The following is a 24,263-nucleotide window of genomic DNA, read 5'->3' on the forward strand; positions in this document are numbered from 1 at the left end:
GCCACACTGGAAGATGCCAAGACAATTCTGAACATGACGTCCTGACCCGATGGCTTACGATTTTGCTGTTCTTTAATCTCTACATCCCAAATCAACTCTGGATCAACCAAAACAATAAAAAAAATATTAGTAAATACTAAAAGGGAAATTAATGGCCGAATTTGGATATTTCTATATGCATCAGACATGCAAAAGTACTGATTCTAGGCACATGAATCGTACATTTGCATGCTTGGACGGACTGGTTGCATCAAAGATAATTAAGCTCTCAGTTAGCAAGTATAATGCTTAAATACTGGCAGAATCATGTTCCTCACGCATGGTGTTGCAATATTGCTTTTGGCCTCTAGCTCGTCTTCCCATCGTCCTGCACATATGCTAGTTCAACCAAAACAGCCGAGATGAGACAGCAAGGAAGCGGGTCAGTGTTGTACCTCAAGGATTTTCCTTCTGAACAAATTCAGCAAAATAGATTACCTGGCATATAATCACCCAGTCGCTCCCAAGGTCCAAAGGCACAGGAGACGGCGACCGGGACCTTCGCAAGAGGCCGGTCGTGGTGGCGGTCAGACGTCGATCCCGCAGCTCGGCAAAAGGTGGCCATGGCTCGCGAGGCGCAAGTGCGCAGTGCAGTTAGGGCATCACGGATCGAGGAGGTTGAGGAGGAGGCGCGACGCTCGCGCCACAGACGACCGGTGACGGACCAGAGTTGGCGGAAGGAGAGGGCCATGAATCGGGGCGAGCTGCGGCCGCGGATGAACAAGGGTTGGAGAGAGAAGGAGGAGAACGGAGAGGAAACAGGAGGCAGGTAGGTTGCGCGAGATCGCCGGTGTGGCCCTCATCGGCGGCGGGGCTCCCGGCCAAATCTACGTATGGTGGGGTGGGGGCTCTGGCAGGAGGTAGGGAGACGGAACCGCCCCAACGCTGCCGTCCCTGGGCGCGGCGCGGCTTCGCCGGCCGGCCCTCCGGCAGTGGCGTTGCGGGGAGCGGTGGGGGCGGAGCGGGCCTTGGGCGGCAGCGCGGAGCGTGGCGGCTGGGCAAACCCTAGCGTTGTTTGAGATCAAGGGGAGCCTCGTTCCCGTCGGAGCTCGAGGGTTTTTTTTCGTTGGTTTTTCTTCGTAGGTTTTTTGTCGTTCGATTCTCTGGCGTTTTTTCGTTGGTTTTTCTTCGTAGGTTTTTTGTCGTTCGATTCTCTGGCGTGCGAGGGGCATCGCTCCCTTCTAAGGTGGGTTTTGGTTCTCCGTTTTTTGTTGAGATTTTTTGTCGAGGTGGGAGGTGGGAGCGAGGACAAAAAAAAACCGGACGAAAATGGTGAGACGAAAATAAACCCGGAACGGAGACTACCAACTGAGACATTAGGAGTAGAGACTACTAGGTAGTACATCTCTTTTTGTCAATTACGTCCACAAGCGAACCATAGCAGGCAAAGACCTCCCCAATTCTTCAGTGATATGTGTGCGTTCATCAGCATTCCGTGGATACCTCGATGGGTACTTCATCTCGGGATCCAAGACACCACAGCGCAGACATACCTTTTTCCTGTCATGCAGAGATATCTCTGCCATATTAACCGCATGTTCCATGACACACCTGATGAATCGCACAAAGATGTCGTCGGGTTGGAAGCCATAGATGGTGAGCTTAACCAGATTCTTGTGCTTGAAATCAGGGGGGGGGGGGGGGGGGGGGGTGGTTTCCACTCCACGTCTGCCTTTTCACAGAAACCATTGTTCTTCCGGAACTCTTTGTCTCTCATCACCATATTGCACCAATGATCCAAGACTGTGATGCAGAGCTCTTTTAGGGACGGTGCAGCTTCAAGAATAAACATTGTCCAAGCTAAATCACATCCTTCAGAAAGATTGTCCAGATTCACCTGCTGTAGTTGGCTGAGCACAGGCCTGAGCAGCTTCGGGCTTTCTGGCAGAACCCAAATCTGGGAAAGAAAAAACAATTTACAAACTGAGTGCAAGTTGCATATAAATCACAGTCTCAACTGGTGGAGAAGACCAACTTAAGCTACTACTGTTACTCCCTCCGTTCCATATTGTGTGTAGCTGATTTATTACAACTTTGTACTAAATCAGTGACACTTAATATGGAACGGAGGGAGTATTACATATAACCATCATATATAGAGTGAGAATGGACAGGTATGATTCAAATGGCTAATTAGTACCTTTTCACTTTGAAAATCCAGATGCAGGTTGCCTATGTGAGGAACATTATCAAGGAGCTGACTTAACTCAAGAGTCCTAGTTGGTCGGGTGCCAATTTTAGTAAGCCTCAACTTTGAAAGCTGTGGTACAAAACCAAAATACAGGGGACCTTTATGAGAGTTGAACCAGCCCTTATAGCTCACCCGTTGGAGTTTTGGTAGACATGTCAGCTCAACTATCTCAAATTTCCCATACTTGACCTCGAGCTCAGTAAGTTTAGCATGTTCTAGTTGCACCACAGAATTCATCCCCGAGTCGCAATTGGTTAAATGCAAAGACTCCAAGAGCTTGCAAGTGCTGAGGATGTTGGGTATGTCACTTTCACCAAACCTCATATTGCGCAGCCACAGGCGCTTGAGGCCAGCAAATGCATCGAGCGTGTCCACCCTCTCCAGAATGTTGAGTAGAATGTCATTAGGCAGCTTGCTAAGCCTGTCTCCGACTTCTTCGCTGCCAGCAGCGTCTTTGTTGAGAGTTGCTTTCTGTGTTGCATTTACCTGGGACAACAAATAGTCAGTCTTTAGAAGAACCTTTCGTTTGTACTAGTACATAGTACAAATATCAATCAGGCACAACAGAAACAAAACAGAAACAAAACTTACGTTGTTTCTGCGGTGACGTCTTTTCTTCGTCATGGCTGATCAGATCAACTGGTCTTGTTGAAAAAACTGTTCTTGATGATGAGACGCCTGAACTATTTGGATCGACCTTATTGGATCTGCGACAAGCGGCAGATGCCTGATCTGCCCATATTCGAATCCCCCCTACTACTCCTCCTCTGCTTATTTAGGCCGGCGCAAGAAAGGAGACTAATCGCCGGCAAAAATCAAATCAGGGACGCCAACTTATTCGATCGACGAGGGGCCCTTCCTACTCCTCCGACTCTCTATTTATTAAGGCCAGCTCTAGTCCAGAAGGGAGGAGATATTAAAGGAGAGGGGGGAGGATCCTGATTACAACTCCTTAATAGACCCGGAAAAATTCCTCCTTTTGGACAGCCCTTGCCGCACAAACAGAAATTTATCTCTTCTCTTCCCCGATTGCACAATTCCTACAAAAGGGAGGAGATTATTAGAGGAGAGGAAGAGGATCCCGATTACAACTTCTCAACAGACAGACTCCTCCGGAAAAAAAATTACTCCTTTTAGACTGCGCCTGCCGCACGAACAGAAGCAAATCAACTCCGTCTCCCGCGAGATTATTTCGCCCGAAACGCAGCCAGGCATATTAACCCAGGCAGCGGAGGTGGCGACGAAGGAGAGCGATGGAGGCCGGCGGCGGATGGCAGGGGTTGCAGTGGGGGCTGTCGCAAGGGATGGTGTGGTGGCCAGCGGCGAACGGCAGGTATTGGATAGGGGGCTGTCGCAGGGGTTGGCGCCGGACGGCAGGTGTGGGGTAGGGGACCGCCGCAGGAGATCGTGGTGGCCGGAGCCGGACGGGAGGTGTGGGGTAGGGGGCTGTCGCAGGGGATGACGACGGAGGAGAGTCGTGGTGGCCGGAGCAGGACGGGAGGTATGGGGCAGCGGGCTGTCGCGGGGGATGGCGGCGGGGGAGAGTGGTGGTGGCAGGCGGGAGCGGAGCAGGGAAGGGGTAGGTGTTGCCGCAGGGGAGGGGCGGCGCCTGCGGATCCCCACGATCGGCTAGGGTTCCTCTTAGACTAGCCACAGTGGTAGTAACATCAGTAGTAACTTCAAGTCCAACTCTGAGCAAATTTGTCTATGTGGCAATGGGTTAATGAAGAGAGAGGTAGTTCTAGTAACTTAGCTAGTTACTGTAACATCACACATATCAAAGCAAGATGAGTCTATAGCATAATAAATAAAGTATTGCATGTTACCACGCATATCTTACTTCCCACTATAGAGGTAGTAACATAGAATAGTAACATGGGCATGTTACTACTCTATGTTACTACCCATTGTGGCTAGTCTTATGCTACCACATCCAGCGAATTAAATTTTTTCTTAGGGGACCACAGCCAGCGAATTATCTTTTTTTTAGGGGAACCACATCCAGCGAATTATCATGTGACTTTACAGCACGACTCTTTCTCTTTCATTTTCGCGAGCAGCTCTGTGTTTGACAAAACATCTGCGTGAGCGAGAGCGAGAGAGCCGCCCCGTCGTGCGTTACTCCGACGCCGGCGTACACCTCCCCGCCGCTAGTCGCTCCGGCTCCAGCGGCTACCCTGCCCTTCCTCGCGCGGTGCGCTCCTCTTCTTCTCCGCACGCTCTTCCCTCCCTCCCCCCCCCCCCCGCGTTGCGCCATGGGATCCAGTCCTCGCTCCGTCACCTCGGCTTTCCAGGGGGAGCGTCCGGTCGTCTCTGGTCTTGGCCTCTTGTCGGCGTCGGCGTCGGAGAGCTCGGTTGGGGGCGGGGACCCCGCGGTTCGGCCGGAGGCGGGTCTCGAGGGCGGCCCGTCGCGGCGGATCTCGCCATGGCAGGAAGCGCCTGCCTCAAAGCGGACGCTTTGGAAGCGCCGCCTCGAGGAGCGGCCGTCGGTGGAGATTCCCCGGCGCCCTTCGCCCGGCCGCAAGGAGGTCTCGCCGGAGATGCGGGACAGATGCTTCAAGTGTCTCGAGAAGGGCCACTTTTCTGAAGGACTGCACGAACAAGGTGGTGTGCCTCCGTTGCGGGTTGTCCGGTCACGTCGCCAGCCAGTGCAAGAGGCCGCGCAGTCCGTCGCCGGTGGAGGAGCTCAGGCGCGACGCTGCTGCCAAGGTGGCAAGAGGCGCTTCAGGCTCGTGGGAGATCGCTCGGGTCCGTCCAGGCCAAGCCACTCGGCGTCGCGTGCGTTGCCGCCTCCTTCTTCGTCGCTCCCGGGCGTTGCGGCGCGGCGGTCTGGCCCCGCCCGGCGGATCCTCGTCTGGTGATCGCCCCTGATCTGGAGATGGCGCCGGCTGAGCTATGTGTTGTCAGGCGTTCGAGGGCTATGGTGGAGCTCGAGGGGCGTCTCCAGAACGCCATGGTCGTGTATTGCAATGGAGACAGGTCGGAGCTCTCGCCGGAGCTGGTGCTGCAGGCGCTGCATGAGAAGCGTGGTGTCTCGCCGGATAGAGTGTCCGTTCACAGGTTCATGCCGAAGGATTTCTTGGTGGTGTTTGCGAGGCAGGAGGATCGAGCCAGTGTTGGTTTGCAGCCGGTGTTGGAGTTCAGAGGGATCAGGCTTGCATTCAGGAGGTGGATTCGACAGAACCAGGTGGTGTTCGCGGCGCTCCGGATCAGGGTCAGTTTGGAGTTGGAAGGCACCCCCCCACGCTTGGGAGCTCGAGGTGGTTGAAAGTCTCTTGGGCGGCTCGTGCTTCATCGAGTCCATCGCGCTGGAGACCTCGTCGCGGTCTGACCTGGCCTCTTTCAAGCTGCTTGCCTGGACAGCGGACCCGGAGGCGATCCCTACTCGCAAATGGTTGGCGGTGCTGGAGCCGGAGGAGCAGCGGGAGGTTTATCAGCCAAAGACTTTGCAGTATAGGGTGTTGATTCATCTGGCCGCGGTCACCACCTTCCCCGATGGGGAGGAGCCATGGTTCCTCACCGGCGCCTCCTCGGGCAGTGGGCAGAGCGGGCTTCCCGGCTCTGATTTGGACATGGGTGGTGGCGCCTCCACGCGCCGGTGCGACTGGCAGTTCGAGGTGAGAGACATGCGTGGGGATAACTCGCACGGCTGTGCGGAGGCGGCAGGTGGCCGAACGTTCGCTGTAGTTGTGGCGGGTGGCCGGCAGCCGGTGGCCTGGCAGCTTCCTCCATTGGATCCGGTGCAACATGTGGGTGCGTCTGTTGGAAATATGCCCTAGAGGCAATAATAAATGGTTATTATTATATTTCTTTGTTCATGATAATTGTCTATTGTTCATGCTATAATTGTATTATCCGGAAATCGTAATACATGTGTGAATACATAGACCACAACGTGTCCCTAGTAAGCCTCTAGTTGACTAGCTCGTTGATCAACAGATAGTCATGGGTTTCCTGACTATGGACATTGGATGTCATTGATAACGGGATCACATCATTAGGAGAATGATGTGATGGACAAGACCCAACCCTAAGCATGGCACAAAAGATCGTGTAGTTCGTTTGCTAGAGCTTTTCCAATGTCAAGTATCATTTCCTTAGACCATGAGATCGTGCAACTCCCGGATGCCGTAGGAGTGCTTTGGGTGTGCCAAACGTCACAACGTAACTGGGTGACTATAAAGGTACACTACGGGTATCTCCGAAAGTGTTTGTTGGGTTGGCATGGATCGAGACTGTGATTTGTCACTCCGTGTGACGGAGAGGTATCTCTGGGCCCACTCGGTAATGCATCATCATAATGAGCTCAATGTGACTAAGGAGTTAGCCACGGGATCATGCATTACGGTACGAGTAAAGAGACTTGCCGGTAACGAGATTGAACAAGGTATTGGGATACCGACGATCGAATCTCGGGCAAGTAACATACCGATTGACAAAGGGAATTGAATACGGGATTGATTGAATCCTCGACATCGTGGTTCATCCGATGAGATCATCGTGGAACATGTGGGAGCTAACATGGGTATCCAGATCCCGCTGTTGGTTATTGACCGGAGAGGCGTCTCGGTCATGTCTGCATGTCTCCCGAACCCGTAGGGTCTACACACACTTAAGGTTCGGTGACGCTAGGGTTGTAGAGATATGAGTATGCGGAAACCCGAAAGTTGTTCGGAGTCCCGGATGAGATCCCGGACGTCACGAGGAGTTCCGGAATGGTCCGGAGGTGAAGAATTATATATAGGAAGTCAAGTTTCGGCCACCGGGAAAGTTTCGGGGGTTATCGGTATTGTACCGGGACCACCGGAAGGGTCCCGGGGGTCCACCGGGTGGGGCCACCTATCCCGGAGGGCCCCATGGGCTGAAGTGGGAAGGGAACCAACCCTTAGTGGGCTGGGGCGCCCCCCTTGGGCCTGCCCCCTGCGCCTAGGGTTGGAAAACCCTAGGGGTGGGGGGCGCCCCACTTGCCTTGGGGGGGCAAGTTTCCCCCCTGGCCGCCGCCCCCCCTCCCAGGGCCCCAGGGGCCTATATATAGTGGCGGGGAGGGAGGGCAGCAGTACCACAGCCCCTGGCGCCTCCCTCTCCCCCTGCAACACCTCTCCCTCTCGCAGAAGCTTGGCGAAGCCCTGCCGAGATCCCGCTACATCCACCACCACGCCGTCGTGCTGCTGGATCTCCATCAACCTCTCCTTCCCCCTTGCTGGATCAAGAAGGAGGAGACGTCGCTGCTCCGTACGTGTGTTGAACGCGGAGGTGCCGTCCGTTCGGCACTCGGTCATCGGTGATTTGGATCACGGCGAGTACGACTCCATCAACCCCGTTCATTGGAACGCTTCCGCTCACGATCTACAAGGGTATGTAGATGCACTCCTTTCCCCTCATTGCTAGTATACTCCATAGATGGATCTTGGTGATGCGTAGGAAATTTTAAAATTCTGCTACGATCCCCAACAGTGGCATCATGAGCCAGGCCTATGCGTAGTTACTATGCACGAGTAGAACACAAAGCAGTTGTGGGCGTAGATGTTGTCAATTTTTCTTGCCACTACTAGTCTTATCTTGTTTCGGCGGTATTGTGGGATGAAGCGGCCCGGACCGACCTTACACGTACGCTTACGTGAGACAGGTTCCACCGACTGACATGCACTAGTTGCATAAGGTGGCTAGCGGGTGTCTGTCTCTCCCACTTTAGTCGGAACGGATTCGATGAAAAGGGTCCTTATGAAGGGTAAATAGAAATTGGCATATCACGTTGTGGTTTTACGTAGGTAAGAAACGTTCTTGCTAGAAACCTATACAAGCCACGTAAAAACTTGCAACAACAATTAGAGGACGTCTAACTTGTTTTTGCAGCATGTGCCTTGTGATGTGATATGGCCAGAAGATGTGATGAATGATATATGTGATGTATGAGATTGATCATATTCTTGTAATAGGAATCACGACTTGCATGTCGATGAGTATGACAACCGGCAGGAGCCATAGGAGTTGTCTTTATTATTTTGTATGACCTGCGTGTCATTGAATAACGCCATGTAAATTACTTTACTTTATTGCTAAACGCGTTAGCCATAGAAGTAGAAGTAATCGTTGGCGTGACAACTTCATGAAGACACAATGATGGAGATCATGGTGTCATGCCGGTCACGAAGATGATCATGGCGCCCCGAAGATGGAGATCAAAGGAGCAAAATGATATTGGCCATATCATGTCACTATTTGATTGCATGAGATGTTTATCATGTTTTGCATCTTATTTGCTTAGAACGACGGTAGTAAGTAAGATGATCCCTAATAATAATTTCAAGAAAGTGTTCACCCTAACTGTGCACCGTTGCGAAGTTTCGTTGTTTCGAAGCACCACGTGATGATCGGGTGTGATAGATTCTAACGTTCGCATACAACGGGTGTTGACGAGCCTAGCATGTACAGACATGGCCTCGGAACACACGCAATACACTTAGGTTGACTTGACGAGCCTAGCATGTACAGACATGGCCTCGGAACACGGAAGACCGAAAGGTCGAGCATGAGTCGTATAGAAGATACGATCAACATGGAGATGTTCACCGATCTTGACTAGTCCGTCTCACGTGATGATCGGACACGGCCTAGTTAACTCGGATCATGTTTCACTTAGATGACCAGAGGGATGTCTATCTGAGTGGGAGTTCATTGAATAATTTGATTAGATGAACTTAATTATCATGAACTTAGTCTAAAATCTTTACAATATGTCTTGTAGATCAAATGGCCCACGTTGTCCTCAACTTCAACGCGTTCCTAGAGAAAACCAAGCTGAAAGATGATGGCAGCAACTATACGGACTGGGTCCGGAACCTGAGGATCATCCTCATAGCTGCCAAGAAAGATTATGTCCTAGAAGCACCGCTAGGTGAAGCACCAATCCCAGAGAACCAAGACGTTATGAACGCTTGGCAATCATGTGCTGATGATTACTCCCTCGTTCAGTGCGGCATGCTTTACAGCTTAGAACCGGGTCTCCAAAAGCGTTTTGAGAAACATGGAGCATATGAGATGTTCGAAGAGCTGAAAATGGTTTTCCAAGCTCATGCCCGGGTCGAGAGATATGAAGTCTCCGACAAGTTCTTCAGCTGTAAAATGGAGGAAAATAGTTCTGTTAGTGAGCACATACTCAGAATGTCTGGGTTACACAACCGCTTGTCTCAGCTGGGAGTTAATCTCCCGGATGACGCGGTCATTGACAGAATCCTTCAGTCGCTTCCACCGAGCTACAAGAGCTTTGTGATGAACTTCAATATGCAGGGGATGGAAAAGACCATTCCTGAGGTATATTCAATGCTGAAATCAGCGGAGGTGGAGATCAGAAAGGAACATCAAGTGTTGATGGTGAATAAAACCACTAAGTTCAAGAAAGGCAAGGGTAAGAAGAACTTCAAGAAGGACGGCAAGGGAGTTGCCGCGCCCGGTAAGCCAGTTGCCGGGAAGAAGTCGAAGAATGGACCCAAGCCTGAGACTGAGTGCTTTTATTGCAAGGGAAGTGGTCACTGGAAGCGGAACTGCCCCAAATACTTAGCGGACAAGAAGGCCGGCAACACCAAAGGTATATGTGATATACATGTAATTGATGTGTACCTTACCAGTACTCGTAGTAGCTCCTGGGTATTTGATACCGGTGCGGTTGCTCATATTTGTAACTCAAAACAGGAACTGCGGAATAAGCGGAGACTGGCAAAGGACGAGGTGACGATGCGCGTCGGGAATGGTTCCAAGGTCGATGTGATCGCCGTCGGCACGCTACCTCTGCATTTACCTACGGGATTAGTTTTAAACCTCAATAATTGTTATTTAGTGCCAGCTTTGAGCATGAACATTGTATCTGGATCTCGTTTAATTCGAGATGGCTACTCATTTAAATCCGAGAATAATGGTTGTTCTATTTATATGAGAGATATGTTTTATGGTCATGCCCCGCTGGTCAATGGTTTATTCTTGATGAATCTCGAATGTGATGTTACACATATTCATAGTGTGAATACCAAAAGATGTAAAGTTGATAACGATAGTCCCACATACTTGTGGCACTGCCGCCTTGGTCACATTGGTGTCAAACGCATGAAGAAGCTCCATGCAGATGGACTTTTGGAGTCTCTTGATTACGAATCATTTGACACGTGCGAACCATGCCTCATGGGTAAGATGACCAAGACTCCGTTCTCCGGAACAATGGAGCGAGCAACCAACTTATTGGAAATCATACATACCGATGTGTGCGGTCCAATGAGTGTTCAGGCTCGCGGAGGATATCGTTATGTTCTCACTCTCACTGATGACTTAAGTAGATATGGGTATGTCTACCTAATGAAACACAAGTCTGAAACCTTTGAAAAGTTCAAGGAATTTCAGAGTGAGGTTGAGAATCAACGTGACAGGAAAATAAAGTTCTTACGATCAGATCGTGGTGGAGAATATTTAAGTGACGAATTCGGTACGGACTTAAAGAAATGTGGAATCGTTTCACAACTCACGCCGCCTGGAACACCTCAACGAAAGGTGTGTCCAAACGTCGTAATCGCACTCTATTGGATATGGTGCGATCTATGATGTCTCTTACCGATTTACCGCTCTCATTTTGGGGCTATGCTTTAGAGACTGCCGCATTCACTTTAAATAGGGCTCCGTCGAAATCCGTTGAGACGACACCGTATGAATTATGGTTTGGGAAGAAACCTAAGCTGTCGTTTCTAAAAGTTTGGGGATGCGATGCTTATGTCAAGAAACTTCAACCTGAAAAGCTCGAACCCAAGTCGGAAAAATGCGTCTTCATAGGATACCCTAAGGAAACCATTGGGTATACCTTCTACCTCAGATCCAAAGGCAAGATCTTTGTTGCCAAGAACGGGTCCTTTCTGGAGAAAGAGTTTCTCTCGAAAGAATTGAGTGGGAGGAAAGTGGAACTTGATGAGGTGATAGTCACCCCTTCCGAACCGGAAAGTAGCGCAGCGCGGGAAGATGTTCCTGTGGTGCCTACACCGACTGGGGAGGAAGTTAATGATGATGATCATGAAGCTTCGGATCAAGTTACTGCTGAACTTCGTAGGTCCACAAGGACACGTTCCGCACCAGAGTGGTACGGCAACCCTGTCCTGGAAATCATGTTGTTAGACAACGGTGAACCTTCGAACTATGAAGAAGCGATGGCGGGCCCGGATTCCGACAAATGGCTAGAAGCCATGAAATCTGAGATAGGATCCATGTATGAAAACAAAGTATGGACTTTGACTGACTTGCCCGATGATCGGCGAGCCATAGAAAATAAATGGATCTTTAAGAAGAAGACAGACGCGGATGGTAATGTGACCATCTATAAGGCTCGACTTGTCGCTAAGGGTTATCGACAAGTTCAAGGGGTTGACTACGATGAGACTTTCTCACCCGTAGCGAAGCTGAAGTCCGTCCGAATCATGTTAGCAATTGCCGCATACTATGATTATGAGATATGGCAGATGGACGTCAAAACGGCATTCCTTAACGGCTTCCTTAAGGAAGAATTGTATATGATGCAGCCGGAAGGTTTTGTCAATCCTAAGAATGCTAACAAAGTATGCAAGCTCCAGCACTCAATCTATGGGCTGGTGCAAGCATCTCGGAGTTGGAACATTCGCTTTGATGAGATGATCAAAGCGTTTGGGTTTACACAGACTTATGGAGAAGCCAGTGTTTACAAGAAAGTGAGTGGGAGCTCTGTAGCATTTCTCATATTATATGTGGATGACATACTATTGATGGGAAATGATATAGAATTCTTGGAAAGTATAAAGGCCTATTTGAATAAGTGTTTTTCAATGAAGGACCTTGGAGAAGCTGCTTATATATTAGGCATCAAGATCTATAGAGATAGATCAAGACGCCTCATTGGTCTTTCACAGAGTACGTACCTTGACAAGATATTGAAGAAGTTCAATATGGATCAGTCCAAGAAGGGGTTCTTGCCTGTATTGCAAGGTGTGCAATTGAGCACGGCTCAATGCCCGACCACGGCAGAAGATAGAGAAAAGATGAGTGTCATCCCCTATGCCTCGGCCAAAGGGTCTATTATGTATGCCATGCTGTGTACCAGACCTGATGTAAACCTTGCTGTAAGTTTGGTAGGAAGGTACCAAAGTAATCCCGGCATGGAACACTGGACAGCGGTTAATAATATCCTGAAGTACCTGAAGAGGTCTAAGGATATGTTTCTCGTTTATGGAGGTGACGAAGAGCTCGTCGTAAAGGGTTACGTCGATGCTAGCTTCGACACAGATCTGGATGACTCGAAGTCACAAACCGGATACATGTATATTTTGAATGGAGGAGCAGTAAGCTGGTGCAGTTGCAAGCAAAGCGTCGTGGCGGGATCTACATGTGAAGCGGAGTACATCGCGGCCTCAGAGGCAGCACAGGAAGCAGTCTGGATAAAGGAGTTCATTACCGACCTAGGGGTGATTCCCAATGCGTCGGGCCCGATGACTCTCTTCTATGACAACACTGGAGCTATTGCCGTTGCCAAGGAGCCCAGGTTTCACAGGAAGACCAGGCATATCAAGCGTTGCTTCAACTCCATACGTGAAAGTGTTCAGAATGGAGACATAGATATTTGTAAAGTACATACGGACCTGAATGTAGCAGATCCGTTGACTAAACCTCTCCCTAGAGCAAAACATGATCAACACCAGAACGCTATGGGTGTTCGATTCATCACAATGTAACTAGATTATCGACTCTAGTGCAAGTGGGAGACTGTTGGAAATATGCCCTAGAGGCAATAATAAATGGTTATTATTATATTTCTTTGTTCATGATAATTGTCTATTGTTCATGCTATAATTGTATTATCCGGAAATCGTAATACATGTGTGAATACATAGACCACAACGTGTCCCTAGTAAGCCTCTAGTTGACTAGCTCATTGATCAACAGATAGTCATGGGTTTCCTGACTATGGACATTGGATGTCATTGATAACGGGATCACATCATTAGGAGAATGATGTGATGGACAAGACCCAACCCTAAGCATAGCACAAAAGATCGTGTAGTTCGTTTGCTAGAGCTTTTCCAATGTCAAGTATCATTTCCTTAGACCATGAGATCGTGCAACTCCCGGATGCCGTAGGAGTGCTTTGGGTGTGCCAAACGTCACAACGTAACTGGGTGACTATAAAGGTACACTACGGGTATCTCCGAAAGTGTTTGTTGGGTTGGCACGGATCGAGACTGGGATTTGTCACTCCGTGTGACGGAGAGGTATCTCTGGGCCCACTCGGTAATGCATCATCATAATGAGCTCAATGTGACTAAGGAGTTAGCCACGGGATCATGCATTACGGTACGAGTAAAGAGACTTGCCGGTAACGAGATTGAACAAGGTATTGGGATACCGACGATCGAATCTCGGGCAAGTAACATACCGATGGACAAAGGGAATTGAATACGGGATTGATTGAATCCTCGACATTGTGGTTCATCCGATGAGATCATCGTGGAACATGTGGGAGCTAACATGGGTATCCAGATCCCGCTGTTGGTTATTGACCGGAGAGGCGTCTCGGTCATGTCTGCATGTCTCCCGAACCCGTAGGGTCTACACACTTAAGGTTCGGTGATGCTAGGGTTGTAGACATATGAGTATGCGGAAACCCGAAAGTTGTTCGGAGTCCCGGATGAGATCCCAGACGTCACGAGGAGTTCCGGAATGGTCCAGAGGTGAAGAATTATATATAGGAAGTCAAGTTTCGGCCACCGGGTAAGTTTCGGGGGTTATCGGTATTGTACCGGGACCACCGGAAGGGTCCCGGGGGTCCATCGGGTGGGGCCACCTATCCCGGAGGGCCCCATGGGCTGAAGTGGGAAGGGAACCAACCCTTAGTGGGCTGGGGCGCCCCCCTTGGGCCTGCCCCTGCGCCTAGGGTTGAAAACCCTAGGGGTGGGGGGCGCCCCACTTGCCTTGGGGGGCAAGTTTCCCCCCTGGCCGCCGCCCCCCCCTTTAGATGGGATCCAGGCCGGCGCCCCCCTCCCAGAGGGGCCTATATATAGTGGGGGGAGGGAGGGCAGCAGTACCACAGCCCCTGGCGCCTCCCTCTCCCCCTGCAACACCTCTCCCTCTCGCAGAAGCTTGGCGAAGCCCTGCCGAGATCCCGCTACATCCACCACCACGCCGTCGTGCTGCTGGATCTCCATCAACCTCTCCTTCCCCCTTGCTGGATCAAGAAGGAGGAGACGTCGCTGCTCCGTACGTGTGTTGAACGCGGAGGTGTCGTCCGTTCGGCACTCGGTCATCGGTGATTTGGATCACGGCGAGTACGACTCCATCAACCCCGTTCATTGGAACGCTTCCGCTTGCGATCTACAAGGGTATGTAGATGCACTCCTTTCCCCTCGTTGCTAGTATACTCCATAGATGGATCTTGGTGATGCGTAGGAAATTTTAAAATTCTGCTACGATCCCCAACAGCGTCAGGTGGGCCAGTGACTTTGGTGCAGGATAGGCTATCAACCCGCCTTTCTGCTTTTGACCATCTGGGAAGGGCGACTGGCCGGGAAGAGGTGGCTGTTCGAGATAGCGACGGTATTTTGAATCGGGAGGGCGCCACCACCGCTGCCTCGCCCCCGCGTGCCCCGGATTGTGTCTCGCCGCAGGGCCCGCCTCGGCTGGATGAGGTGCAGCTGCCAGCTTGCGTCTCTTACCCCGAGGGTGTCGGAGGAGGGCCCGGTGCGTCAGGGGACAGTCGTGATTCTGGAATCGGCGCCCATTGGCCAGGCTCCGTTTGTGGGGTCCAGGGAGACTGATACGCTGAACTGTGGATTGGTGGGTCAGTCTGGGTTGCTGGAGCGCGGTTCTCCACGGACACTGCAGGCGGGCCCTGTAACACCCATGATGCGGCTATATCTCCCACGTTTCGAGGCACGACTTAGAGGCATAACCGCATTGTGGTTTTTGTCGCAAGAAGGGTCATCTTCACACAATCCGATGTAATGAACAAGAATGGGATAAAGAGTTGGCTTACAATCGCCACTTCAGACAATACATAAATAAATCATACATCAATCAGAGTACACTCATAGACCGACTACGTTCAAAGCCAAAAGAAAAGAAGATAACCCAACTGCTAGATCCCTGATCTTCCCAACTGGGCACCACTACTGATCAAAATGAAAAGAAACAACACAACGAACAAGATCTTCATCGAGCTCCCACTTGAGCTCGGTTGCGTCACCTGCACTGGTATCATCGGCACCTGGAACTGTTTTGGAAGTATCTGTGAGTCACGAGGACTCAGCAATCTCACACCCACGAGATCAAGACTATTTAAGCTTAAGGGTAGGAAAGGGGTAAAGTGGTGAGGTTGCAGCAGCGACTAAGCAAGTATGGTGGCTAAGTTACGCAAACAAGAGCGATAAGAGAAGCAAAGGAACGGACGTGAACTAGCAATGATCAAGAAGTGATCCTGAACTCCTACTTACGTCAAACATAACCCAGAAACCGTGTTCACTTCCCGGACTCCGCCGAGAAGAGACCATCACGGCTACACACGCGGTTGATGCGTTTTAATTAAGGTCAAGTGTCAAGTTCTCTACAACCGGATATTAACAAATTCCCATCTACCACATAACCGCGGGCACGGCTTTCGAAAGATAATACCCTGCAGGGGTGTCCCAACTTAGCCCATTATAAGCTCTCACGGTCAACGAAGGATATTCCTTCTCCCGGGAAGACCCGATTAGTCTCGGAATCCCGGTTACAAGACATTTTGACGATGGTAAAACAAAACCAGCAAAGCCGCCCAAATGTGCCGACAAATCCCGATAGGAGCTGCACATATCTCATTCTCAGGGCACACCGGATGAGCAGTCCGTACAACTAAAACCAGACCTCAAGTTTCCCCGAGGTGGCGCTGCAAAGGGCTCAAGTTTGGACCAACACTCCGAGGAGCACTAACCCGGGGGGGGGGGGTAAAATAAGATGACCCTCGGGAGCGCGACTCCCAAGGGAAAAAGGCTGGGTGAGGCAAATGTAAAACCAAGGTTGGGCCTTGCTGGAAGAGTTTTATTCAAAGCGAACTGTCAAGGGGTCCCATAAATCACCCAACCGCGTTAGGAACGCAAAATCAAGGAACATAACACCGGTATGACGGAAACTAGGGCGGCAAGAGTGGAACAAAACACCAGGCATAAGGCCGAGCCTTCCACCCTTTACCAAGTATATAGATGCATTAATCAAATATATAATAGATATTGTGATATCCCAAAATATCCATGTTCCAACTAGGAACAAACTTCATCTTCACCCGCAGCTAGCAACGCTATAAGAGGGGCTGAGCTAGAGCGGTAACATAGCCAAACAACGGTTTGCTAGGAAGGGTGACAAAGGTTAGAGGTTCATGGCAATTTGGGAGGCTTGATAACCAAGTGGTAGGTAGCGCGACATAGCAATAGAGCGAACAACTAGCAAGCAAAGATAGAAGTGATTTCGAGGTATGGTCATCTTGCCTGAAATCCCACAAGGAAGAAGAACGAGTCCATGAAGACAAATGGACGTAGACGAACGAATCCTCACAACTCCGGAACGAAACTGAAGCTAACGAGAGAAGCAAACCGGAAAGAAACAAACAACATAGTAAACACACAATCATAAACATGGCACGATGCACAATCAAGTATGATGCATGTCTGGTTTAGTGAGGCATGGCATGGCAAAGTGCACAAACGAAACTACAAGTTAAGTGGAGCTCAATATGCAACGAGTTGCATATTGACGAAACACCACATCAATTGTTTAGTTCTCTTGGTTATGTACCCAACAATATTAAATGTTGATCAACATGGCAAGAGGTGAAGCATAAGTAAACTAACTATCTAGGCAATTTAAATGAGGCCGGAACAACAAACAATAATTCCGGAAAATCCTCATGTCATTTAGCAATTTTAATGCAAACATCAATTGTAACATTTAAATGTTGTTATCATGATGCGAATGACATATGCAAGCTTTTTAAGCAATTTTATGAAAATGTTGTTATAATAAGATATGGGGCATGATAAGAGCATTTGTCACCGTGGTGGAAGAAAGGGTGCCACGGCGACGAATCCAAAAATGATGCCACGGCAACATATCGGTTCCGGTAGCTAATGGAAATACCGGCGCAAAAGGAAGCGTGGCGTGAGCGTGTCATGCAAGATGGTGGGGTGATCCCGGCAACCGGGTTCCCACGGGTTAGTGGCATGGAAACGAGTGACAATTCGGACACGGTGCAAACACGAGCATCTCATACAACATGCATTCGTTCAAGGGCGGCGTCTCGGGGTTATACCTTCGAAGCGTGCATTTTCGGAATGGATCAAGTTCGACGGGATGTAGGGGTACACGGGCTGTAGTGGAAGTAGTCGTACTCGCGACGTTAGTGGGAGTAGTTGTACACGGCGGCGGTAGTTGTTCAGGGTCTTGGCGGGTCGTCGTGTAGCCGTACATGTTCATCGTGGTACACGGTTCGAAGTCGTACATATCCCGTAGATGTTCAGGGTCGCCGTGAGGAACCTGTCGAAACCAGGGTCTCGGTCGTCGGTAGAGGTACTTGGTGAAATCCACGGGTGTCAGTAGTTGTACATGGCGAATCCACGCTCGATGACTGTTGGACTTGGCGTCAACAGCAACAGGGGCGCGAAGCAGGGACTTGGCGGCAGCGGCGGGAACTAGGCACGGCGGTCTCGCGCGGCACTCTAGGAGGCAGCAAGGCGCGGGGACGGCAGGGGCGAGGGCGCACGGGAACTTGCCAGAACCGAGGCTAGGGCGGCGGCTTGAGGAGGCGGACGAGCTCCAGGACGGGCGCGGCTGGAGGTTGCCGCAGTAGGACTGGGCAGCTTGCACGAGCGCACAAGGCTACGGGCGCTCGGGTCTGCTGCTCGCTGATGAGCACACGAGGCAGCGACGACGGGTGGAGACGCGAGCTGCAGGCGCTCACGGACGGCGCGGAGTGGCGACCTACTGCTGGTTGCCGACGCGGGCGAGACAAGGGACGGTGGAGCGCCATGGCTGAGGGAGCAGAGGAGGGGGCGAAGCAGAGGAGGAGGCTTGGGCGCTGGAGGGAGCAGCAAGGCAGCGCCATGGAGGGTGCGAGCAGAAGGGAGCTCCTCTCCCTGGCTCGATGCGTGCGTGTGTGTGAGTGACGGCGCAGGGAGGAGACGAGAGGGAGATGGGGATCGGGCGATGGGTGTGTGGCGGCGCAGGAGGAGAACGAAGGGAGAGATGGGGATCGGGCGATGGGTGTGGTAGGGGTGCGGTGGCTGGGCCTAGGTCTGGTGGTGGGCTGCGGGAGGCCGCGGTGGCCTGGGCTGACTGCTGGGAGAAGGCCGTGCTGTGGCTGCTCTCCTTCTTCTTCTTTTCCAAAAAAAACAGAAAAATGTCAAAGAAGAAAAGAAGAAGAACGGAAGGTAGAGATAGAATTTGGGCAGGCAGATAATTTTCCCGGACTCACAAAATATGCTCGTTCCAAGAAAAACAGAGTGGGTAAGATTGCACGGTTTAAATTCAAATGCATTTGGATTTAATTCAAATGGTTTGAACAAGGAGTAGGATTACAAAGTGTCCAAAATGTTGAACATTTAGGAAGGGCCTCGATAAGAGGGAAAAGAATTGTTGGCAAAGCTTGGAGGTGAAACTTGAAGTGGAAATAGGCATGGGAATTATTTTGCAAGTGTGTTCCGGTTAATTCCAAACTAATGGAATATTTATAATAGCTCCATAAATATTAGGAGGATATGTTATAAAGAGAAATCACCATGTGAATTCCCTCGATTTAAATGGATCGAAGATCCATGCAATTTATTTAGTTGAGTTTTTATGCAAAGATTAATGACATGATGGCATGATGACATGATGCAATGCAAAAATAAAAGAGAAAGCACCAGAAGGAACACACAGTGATCACGAGAAAATGGAAGTCTTCTGAACCGTCGGTCTCGGGGCGTTACAGGCCCCGAGGTGGCTCAGGATCTGGTGGAACCCACCTTGGCGTGTTCTGAGAGGCTCGTGGGGTCATCTGATGTGCCCATCCCCCTAGCTTGGCTTCTGTGCCTGTCGTGCCCCCTGGCGAGATCGTGGTGGACCCACCTGAGAGGTTCCTGGATTGGCGCAGGGCTCTGGTGCGGAGGCTTTGGTGGACGTGCCATTGATTCCGGAGCTACTGGTTGGCTCGGGCGTGGAGACAAATCCGGTGGCGTTTTCGGTGCGGCAGGTGGATACGCTAATAATTGGGGAGACTTCCCCTGCATGTGCGGACGTGCAGTTACAAGTGGCGCCCTCTTAGGAGCGCGCGTTGGTTCAGGTGATTCTGAACATTAACCAGGCCATGCAAACTCGGATTCCGGAGGGAGATGGGGGCATGACACTCCAGGAGGTGATTGCTTTCGGAAAGCTTAAATGGTTCTGTAACGCGCTGGTAAGAAAGTTGGCCCCTCCTCTTGTTCTTGAGGTGCAGTCCTCTCTGAGGCCGGAAGCCGAGCCTTTCACCCCCCGAAGGACGACACGCCGCGCCAAGAGGGCTTCGGCTGGGAAATCCAAGGCCACACAGGCTGAGAACGTGCTTATGAGAGCGTTAGGGCTGGTTCCGGAGGATTTGGATTGCAATGACGACACGATTGCGGAGTTGGCCGAGCTCTTCGACTCCCCTTTGAGGGAACAACATGTGAGAGTGATCGCGACACTGTTTGGTAAGGAGATGCTACCGGCTCCGGAGGTGAGCTCCGACACTACGGTGTTGTTGGGCATGGCTTGAGGTCGCTTGTCCCCGTTGGTGTGGGTGTGCTTCTGGTTTCATGGATTGGAACCCTCAATTTTTTTGTTGGAACGTGAGAGGGCTCAACAACCCCGCCAAAAGAAATGCAGTTAGGGAGTTTGTAGTCGCGGCGAAGGTCAACCTTGTATGTCTTCAAGAAACCAAGCTTGAAGCTTTCGATTCTTATTTGGTAATGCAATGCATCGGACCATCATTTGATGGTTTCGCCTACTTGCCTGCTTCGGACACTAGGGGTGGTATCCTTTTGGGTTGGGACAGTTCGCTCTTGGTGATCAACAACATCACCCGGCATACTAACTTCCTCTCGGGCTTGGTGCGTAACAAAGATGGCTTCGAATGGTGGTTGTCGGTTGTGTACGGACCCCAAGGTGACGAGCTAAAAACCCAGTTCCTCGTGGATCTTCAGCTTAGAAGGGACGTGTCTCCGGGCCCCTGGATGGTGCTTGGAGACTTCAACATGATCATCAAAGCCGAGGAGAAAAGAAATTTGAACCTTAATAGGAGCATGATGAGGAAGTTCAAATCGTTTATGGATAACAACGAACTTAAAGAGATATATATGCATGGTAGGCGATTCACGTGGTCTAACGAGAGAGAACAGGTGGTTATGACTAAGATCGATCGGGTGCTTGTCTCTGTTGATTGGGAGCTTAGTTTCCCGGATTTGCTACTCCAAGCCCTCTCCACCAACATCTCGGATCACGCGCCGCTCCATCTTTCCACTTCGGCCCCTTTCTGCCCGAAGCGAAGGTTTCGTTTTGAGTTGTTCTGGACTCGACTGGAAGGATTTGAGCAGGTTGTTAAAGATGCATGGGTGTGTGAAGATGTTATCGTCGATCCATTCAAGAGGCTTGACATGTTACTTAGGAATACCGCATCCGCCCTTCAAGCCTGGGGTCAAAGGAAGATTGGGAACATCAAAGTTCAGTTTGCTGTGGCAAACTACATCATTCTTAGGCTGGACAGAGCTATGGAGGCCCGAGTGCTAAATTGGAGGGAGAGATGGTTGAGGAGAACCCTCAAGCACTCGGTCTTGGGGCTTGCCTCCCTCCAACGTACCATTGAAAGATAGCGTTCTCGTCTGACATGGATCCGAGAGGGTGATGCCAATACTAAACTCTTCCAAGCAGTGGCAAACGGAAGGAGGTCTAAGAATTCCATCCCTCATATTAGACATAATGGAGAACTGATATCCCAGCAAGAAAGGAAGGAGGAGATCTTCACCGAAGCATACAAGCAACTGTTGGGTCACGCCGTTTCTAGGGAAGCAGATGTGGACATGGATTTCCTTGACATGGCTGTGCATGATCTTTCAGATCTTGATGCGATCTTCACGGAGGAAGAGGTGTGGAAAACTATCAGGGAACTGCATTCGGATCGGGCGCCAGGGCCAGATGGGTTTAGTGCTGCTTTTTATCAAAAAGCTTGGCCCACGATAAAGAATGACGTAATGGCGGTGCTCCTAAATCTTTACGTGGGAGATGGGCGTGGTTTCGGGAAGCTTAACCGCGCTCACATTGTGCTGATTCCGAAGAAGCCGGACGCCGAGGAAGTGGGAGACTACCGCCCCATCAGCCTCCCACATAGTGTGGCCAAGATTTTCGCTAAGTTGCTAGCCAATAGAGCCCGAAGAAGAATGAAAGAGATAATCACGGCAAATCAATCCGCATTCATATGTGGTAGACACTTGCATGATAACTTTCTTCTACTTAGGCAAGTGGCCAGGAAGATTCATGCTCGTAAGGAGGCTAGTGTGTTCCTAAAGCTCGATATTTCAAGGGCCTTCGACTCGCTAAACTGGGCGTTCTTGTTCGAGGTGATGAGGAGCAAAGGCTTTGGCCACAAGTGGTGCACATGGATCTCGATTCTTCTCAGGACGGCTAGTACCAGGGTGATTGTCAATGGAGTTCCTGGAAGAAGTTTCACCCATGCTAAGGTCCTTAGGCAGGGGGACCCGGTATCGCCTTTGCTCTTCGTGATTGCCATGGACGTGCTGTCGAGAATCATGATCAAGGCCGAGAGTTTTGGAGTCTTTAGTAGCTTCACTGGCATCGCTGCTCACCAATCAGTGTTGATCTATGCTGATGACATGGCACTGTTCATTAAACCCCGGGTGCTGGACCTCACGTTCGTCAGATCCATGTTACACACATTCGGTGCCGCCTTTGGCTTACGGGTCAACTATCAGAAGTCACTAGCAATCATGACCCACGGAAGCAACACTGATCGGGACCGGGTCGAGTCTATATTGCATTGCGGTTGGGCAGTTTCCCATGCAAGTACCTTGGCCTCCAATTGGCTATTAGACAGCTCTCGAGGGCGGAGTGGCAGCCCATGATCGATCAAGCCAAAAAGTTTGCCCCGGCCTGGCAAAGGGGGTTGTTGCACTGCCCGGGACGTCTCGTGCTGGTCAAGTCCGTGATCGCAGCCAAGCCAATCCATCACTTCATGGTCACGGAGGCTCCTTCCTGGGTGTTCGAAGAGTTAGATCAATGGATGCGCTCCTTCTTTTGGGCCGGCAAAGAGAAAGTGAATGGGGGTCAGTGTCTGGTGGCTTGGAACTCGGTCTGTAAGCCTACGTGGCTTGGAGGTTTGGGCGTGCGCAACATGCAACTACAAGGCTTGGCTTTGAGAGTGAGGTGGGAGTGGTTGAGAAGGACGGATCCCGAGAGGCCGTGGCAAGGGCTACCCATGGTTGTGGACAAAGAGGCTCGAGCGGTCTTCGATAGTATGGTGCACTTGCGGTTGGGGTGGGCAATAGAGTTCTGTTCTAGAGAGATAGATGGATTCATGGCTTTGCGGTTAAAGACATTGAACCCTACATTCATGCTTTGGTGGACACAAGAACGATCAACCGCCGCAAGGTTGAGGAAGGCTTAGAGAATGCGAGATGGTTGCTTGACATAGCCGGTGAAGTTAACTTTGGTGGCCACATGCAACTTCTACACCTCAACCTTGCGATCAGCACGGTAAATCGTGACCCTTCCAGTGAAGACTCATTTTCCTGGCCGGCGGATCCTTCTGGCAGTTACACTGCCAAGTCCACGTATCATAGGCTTTGTTTGGGTGCGGAGAGGGTTCCTTACGCCTCATGCATATGGAAGAGTTGGGCCCTCCTCAAGTGCAAATTTTTTGTGTGGCTGGCAGTTCAACACCGGATTTGGACGTCTGATAGAAGAGCGAGGCACGGCCTTCAGGACGCCTCTTCTGCCTGCTTCACGTGCCTTCAAGAAGAGGATAACACGGAACACATTCTTACTCAGTGCGTTTACGCTAGAGAAGTGTGGCACTACATTTTCGAGGCGCTGAGCCTACAGGGCAGCATCCCGGAGCAGGAGGACTGTTTGCTGGAGTGGTGGCTAGCAAGGAGAGCTCAATTTAGGAAGGGCTCCAAGCGTGGTTTCGACACGGTGATCATTGCGACCACTTGGGCTTTATGGAAGCAACGCAACGCTAGAGTGTTCCACAGGACTCATCAACAGATGACGGCGCTAGATTTGGCCCTTGCCATCATTGCGGAGCTCAAAGAGTGGGGGTTGGCGGGCTTGGGAGGAGGAGGCTATGGCACGTTTTGTGAGAGTGTAGGCATAGGTTAATTGTAGGGTGTGGTAGGGTGTGCGTCCCCGATGGAAGCTCGCTTCCATCTAAACTCTCTTGTACATTGCTCTTTGCTCTTCTCTTCTATAAAAGTAAGGTACGCCTTTGGCGTACTCTCGAAAAAAACATCCAGCGAATTGTTTTTCTTTCTTACGAGGGAAGCACATCCAGCGAAACGAGGTCACGTTGCGCTAAATGGCACAGAGTCCCATTTAAAACCATGTACACATTGAAAATATTTGCATATTTTTAATAACTTTATGCTGTAATCAAATTCAAATGAGTATTTTTAAAATGTTATCCTTTTTTTTGGTAAAATTAGGTTTTAGCAGCACTTAGAGTACCAACCTTTTTAGATGAAAAATTAAGGGGATGGGAAACCCAACACCACAACCGACTCCAGGTTGGGTGCTTAGGGCATCTCCAACGGTAACCCGCAAAAAAACCTACCGCATTAGTCCGCGGATAGAGGAGGAATAGTCCACGGACACGGATGCGGGAAGCAGTAACCGTAGCTGCATACATTCGGCCTTTCAGATTTTCCCCAGTCGTCACGATCAAGTAGCCACATGCAAAGGGCACGAAAGTTCAAATGGCCGCATGCAGCACTAGTTTAAATTTAAA

The 24,263-nt window shown here is 50.6% G+C and overlaps 1 protein-coding gene across 2 annotated transcripts; it reads right to left on the bottom strand.

Moving 5' to 3' along the window:
• Nucleotides 1-1,323: 1,323 nt before the first annotated feature.
• LOC123053531 (uncharacterized) lies at nucleotides 1,324-3,868 on the bottom strand. 2 transcript variants are annotated; one of them, XM_044476995.1, is made up of 4 exons: nucleotides 3,359-3,868; nucleotides 2,822-3,270; nucleotides 2,180-2,716; nucleotides 1,324-1,936 (listed from the first exon to the last, which is right to left on the bottom strand). In XM_044476995.1, the coding sequence occupies exons 2-4, from the start codon at nucleotides 2,852-2,854 to the stop codon at nucleotides 1,496-1,498; spliced, it is 1,011 nt and encodes a 336-aa protein (XP_044332930.1). In that variant the 5' UTR covers nucleotides 2,855-3,270; nucleotides 3,359-3,868; the 3' UTR covers nucleotides 1,324-1,495. The 2 variants fall into 2 exon arrangements, with proteins under 2 accessions (XP_044332930.1, XP_044332931.1); XM_044476996.1 differs by having other exon boundaries at nucleotides 2,822-3,868.
• Between the last annotated feature and the right edge of the window lie 20,395 nt (nucleotides 3,869-24,263).

Source organism: Triticum aestivum, chromosome 2D (genome assembly GCF_018294505.1).
Source record: "Triticum aestivum cultivar Chinese Spring chromosome 2D, IWGSC CS RefSeq v2.1, whole genome shotgun sequence".
In the NCBI taxonomy this organism is placed as follows: Eukaryota; Viridiplantae; Streptophyta; class Magnoliopsida; order Poales; family Poaceae; genus Triticum; species Triticum aestivum.

Coding starts and splice junctions, on each gene's coding strand:
- LOC123053531 (XM_044476995.1), bottom strand. CDS start 2,854: ATGACGAAGAAAAGACGTCACCGCAGAAACAAC. Junction 2,717..2,821: donor GACGTCACCGCAGAAACAAC/GTAAGTTTTGTT, acceptor TTGTTGTCCCAG/GTAAATGCAACACAGAAAGC. Junction 1,937..2,179: donor TGGATTTTCAAAGTGAAAAG/GTACTAATTAGC, acceptor TTTCTTTCCCAG/ATTTGGGTTCTGCCAGAAAG.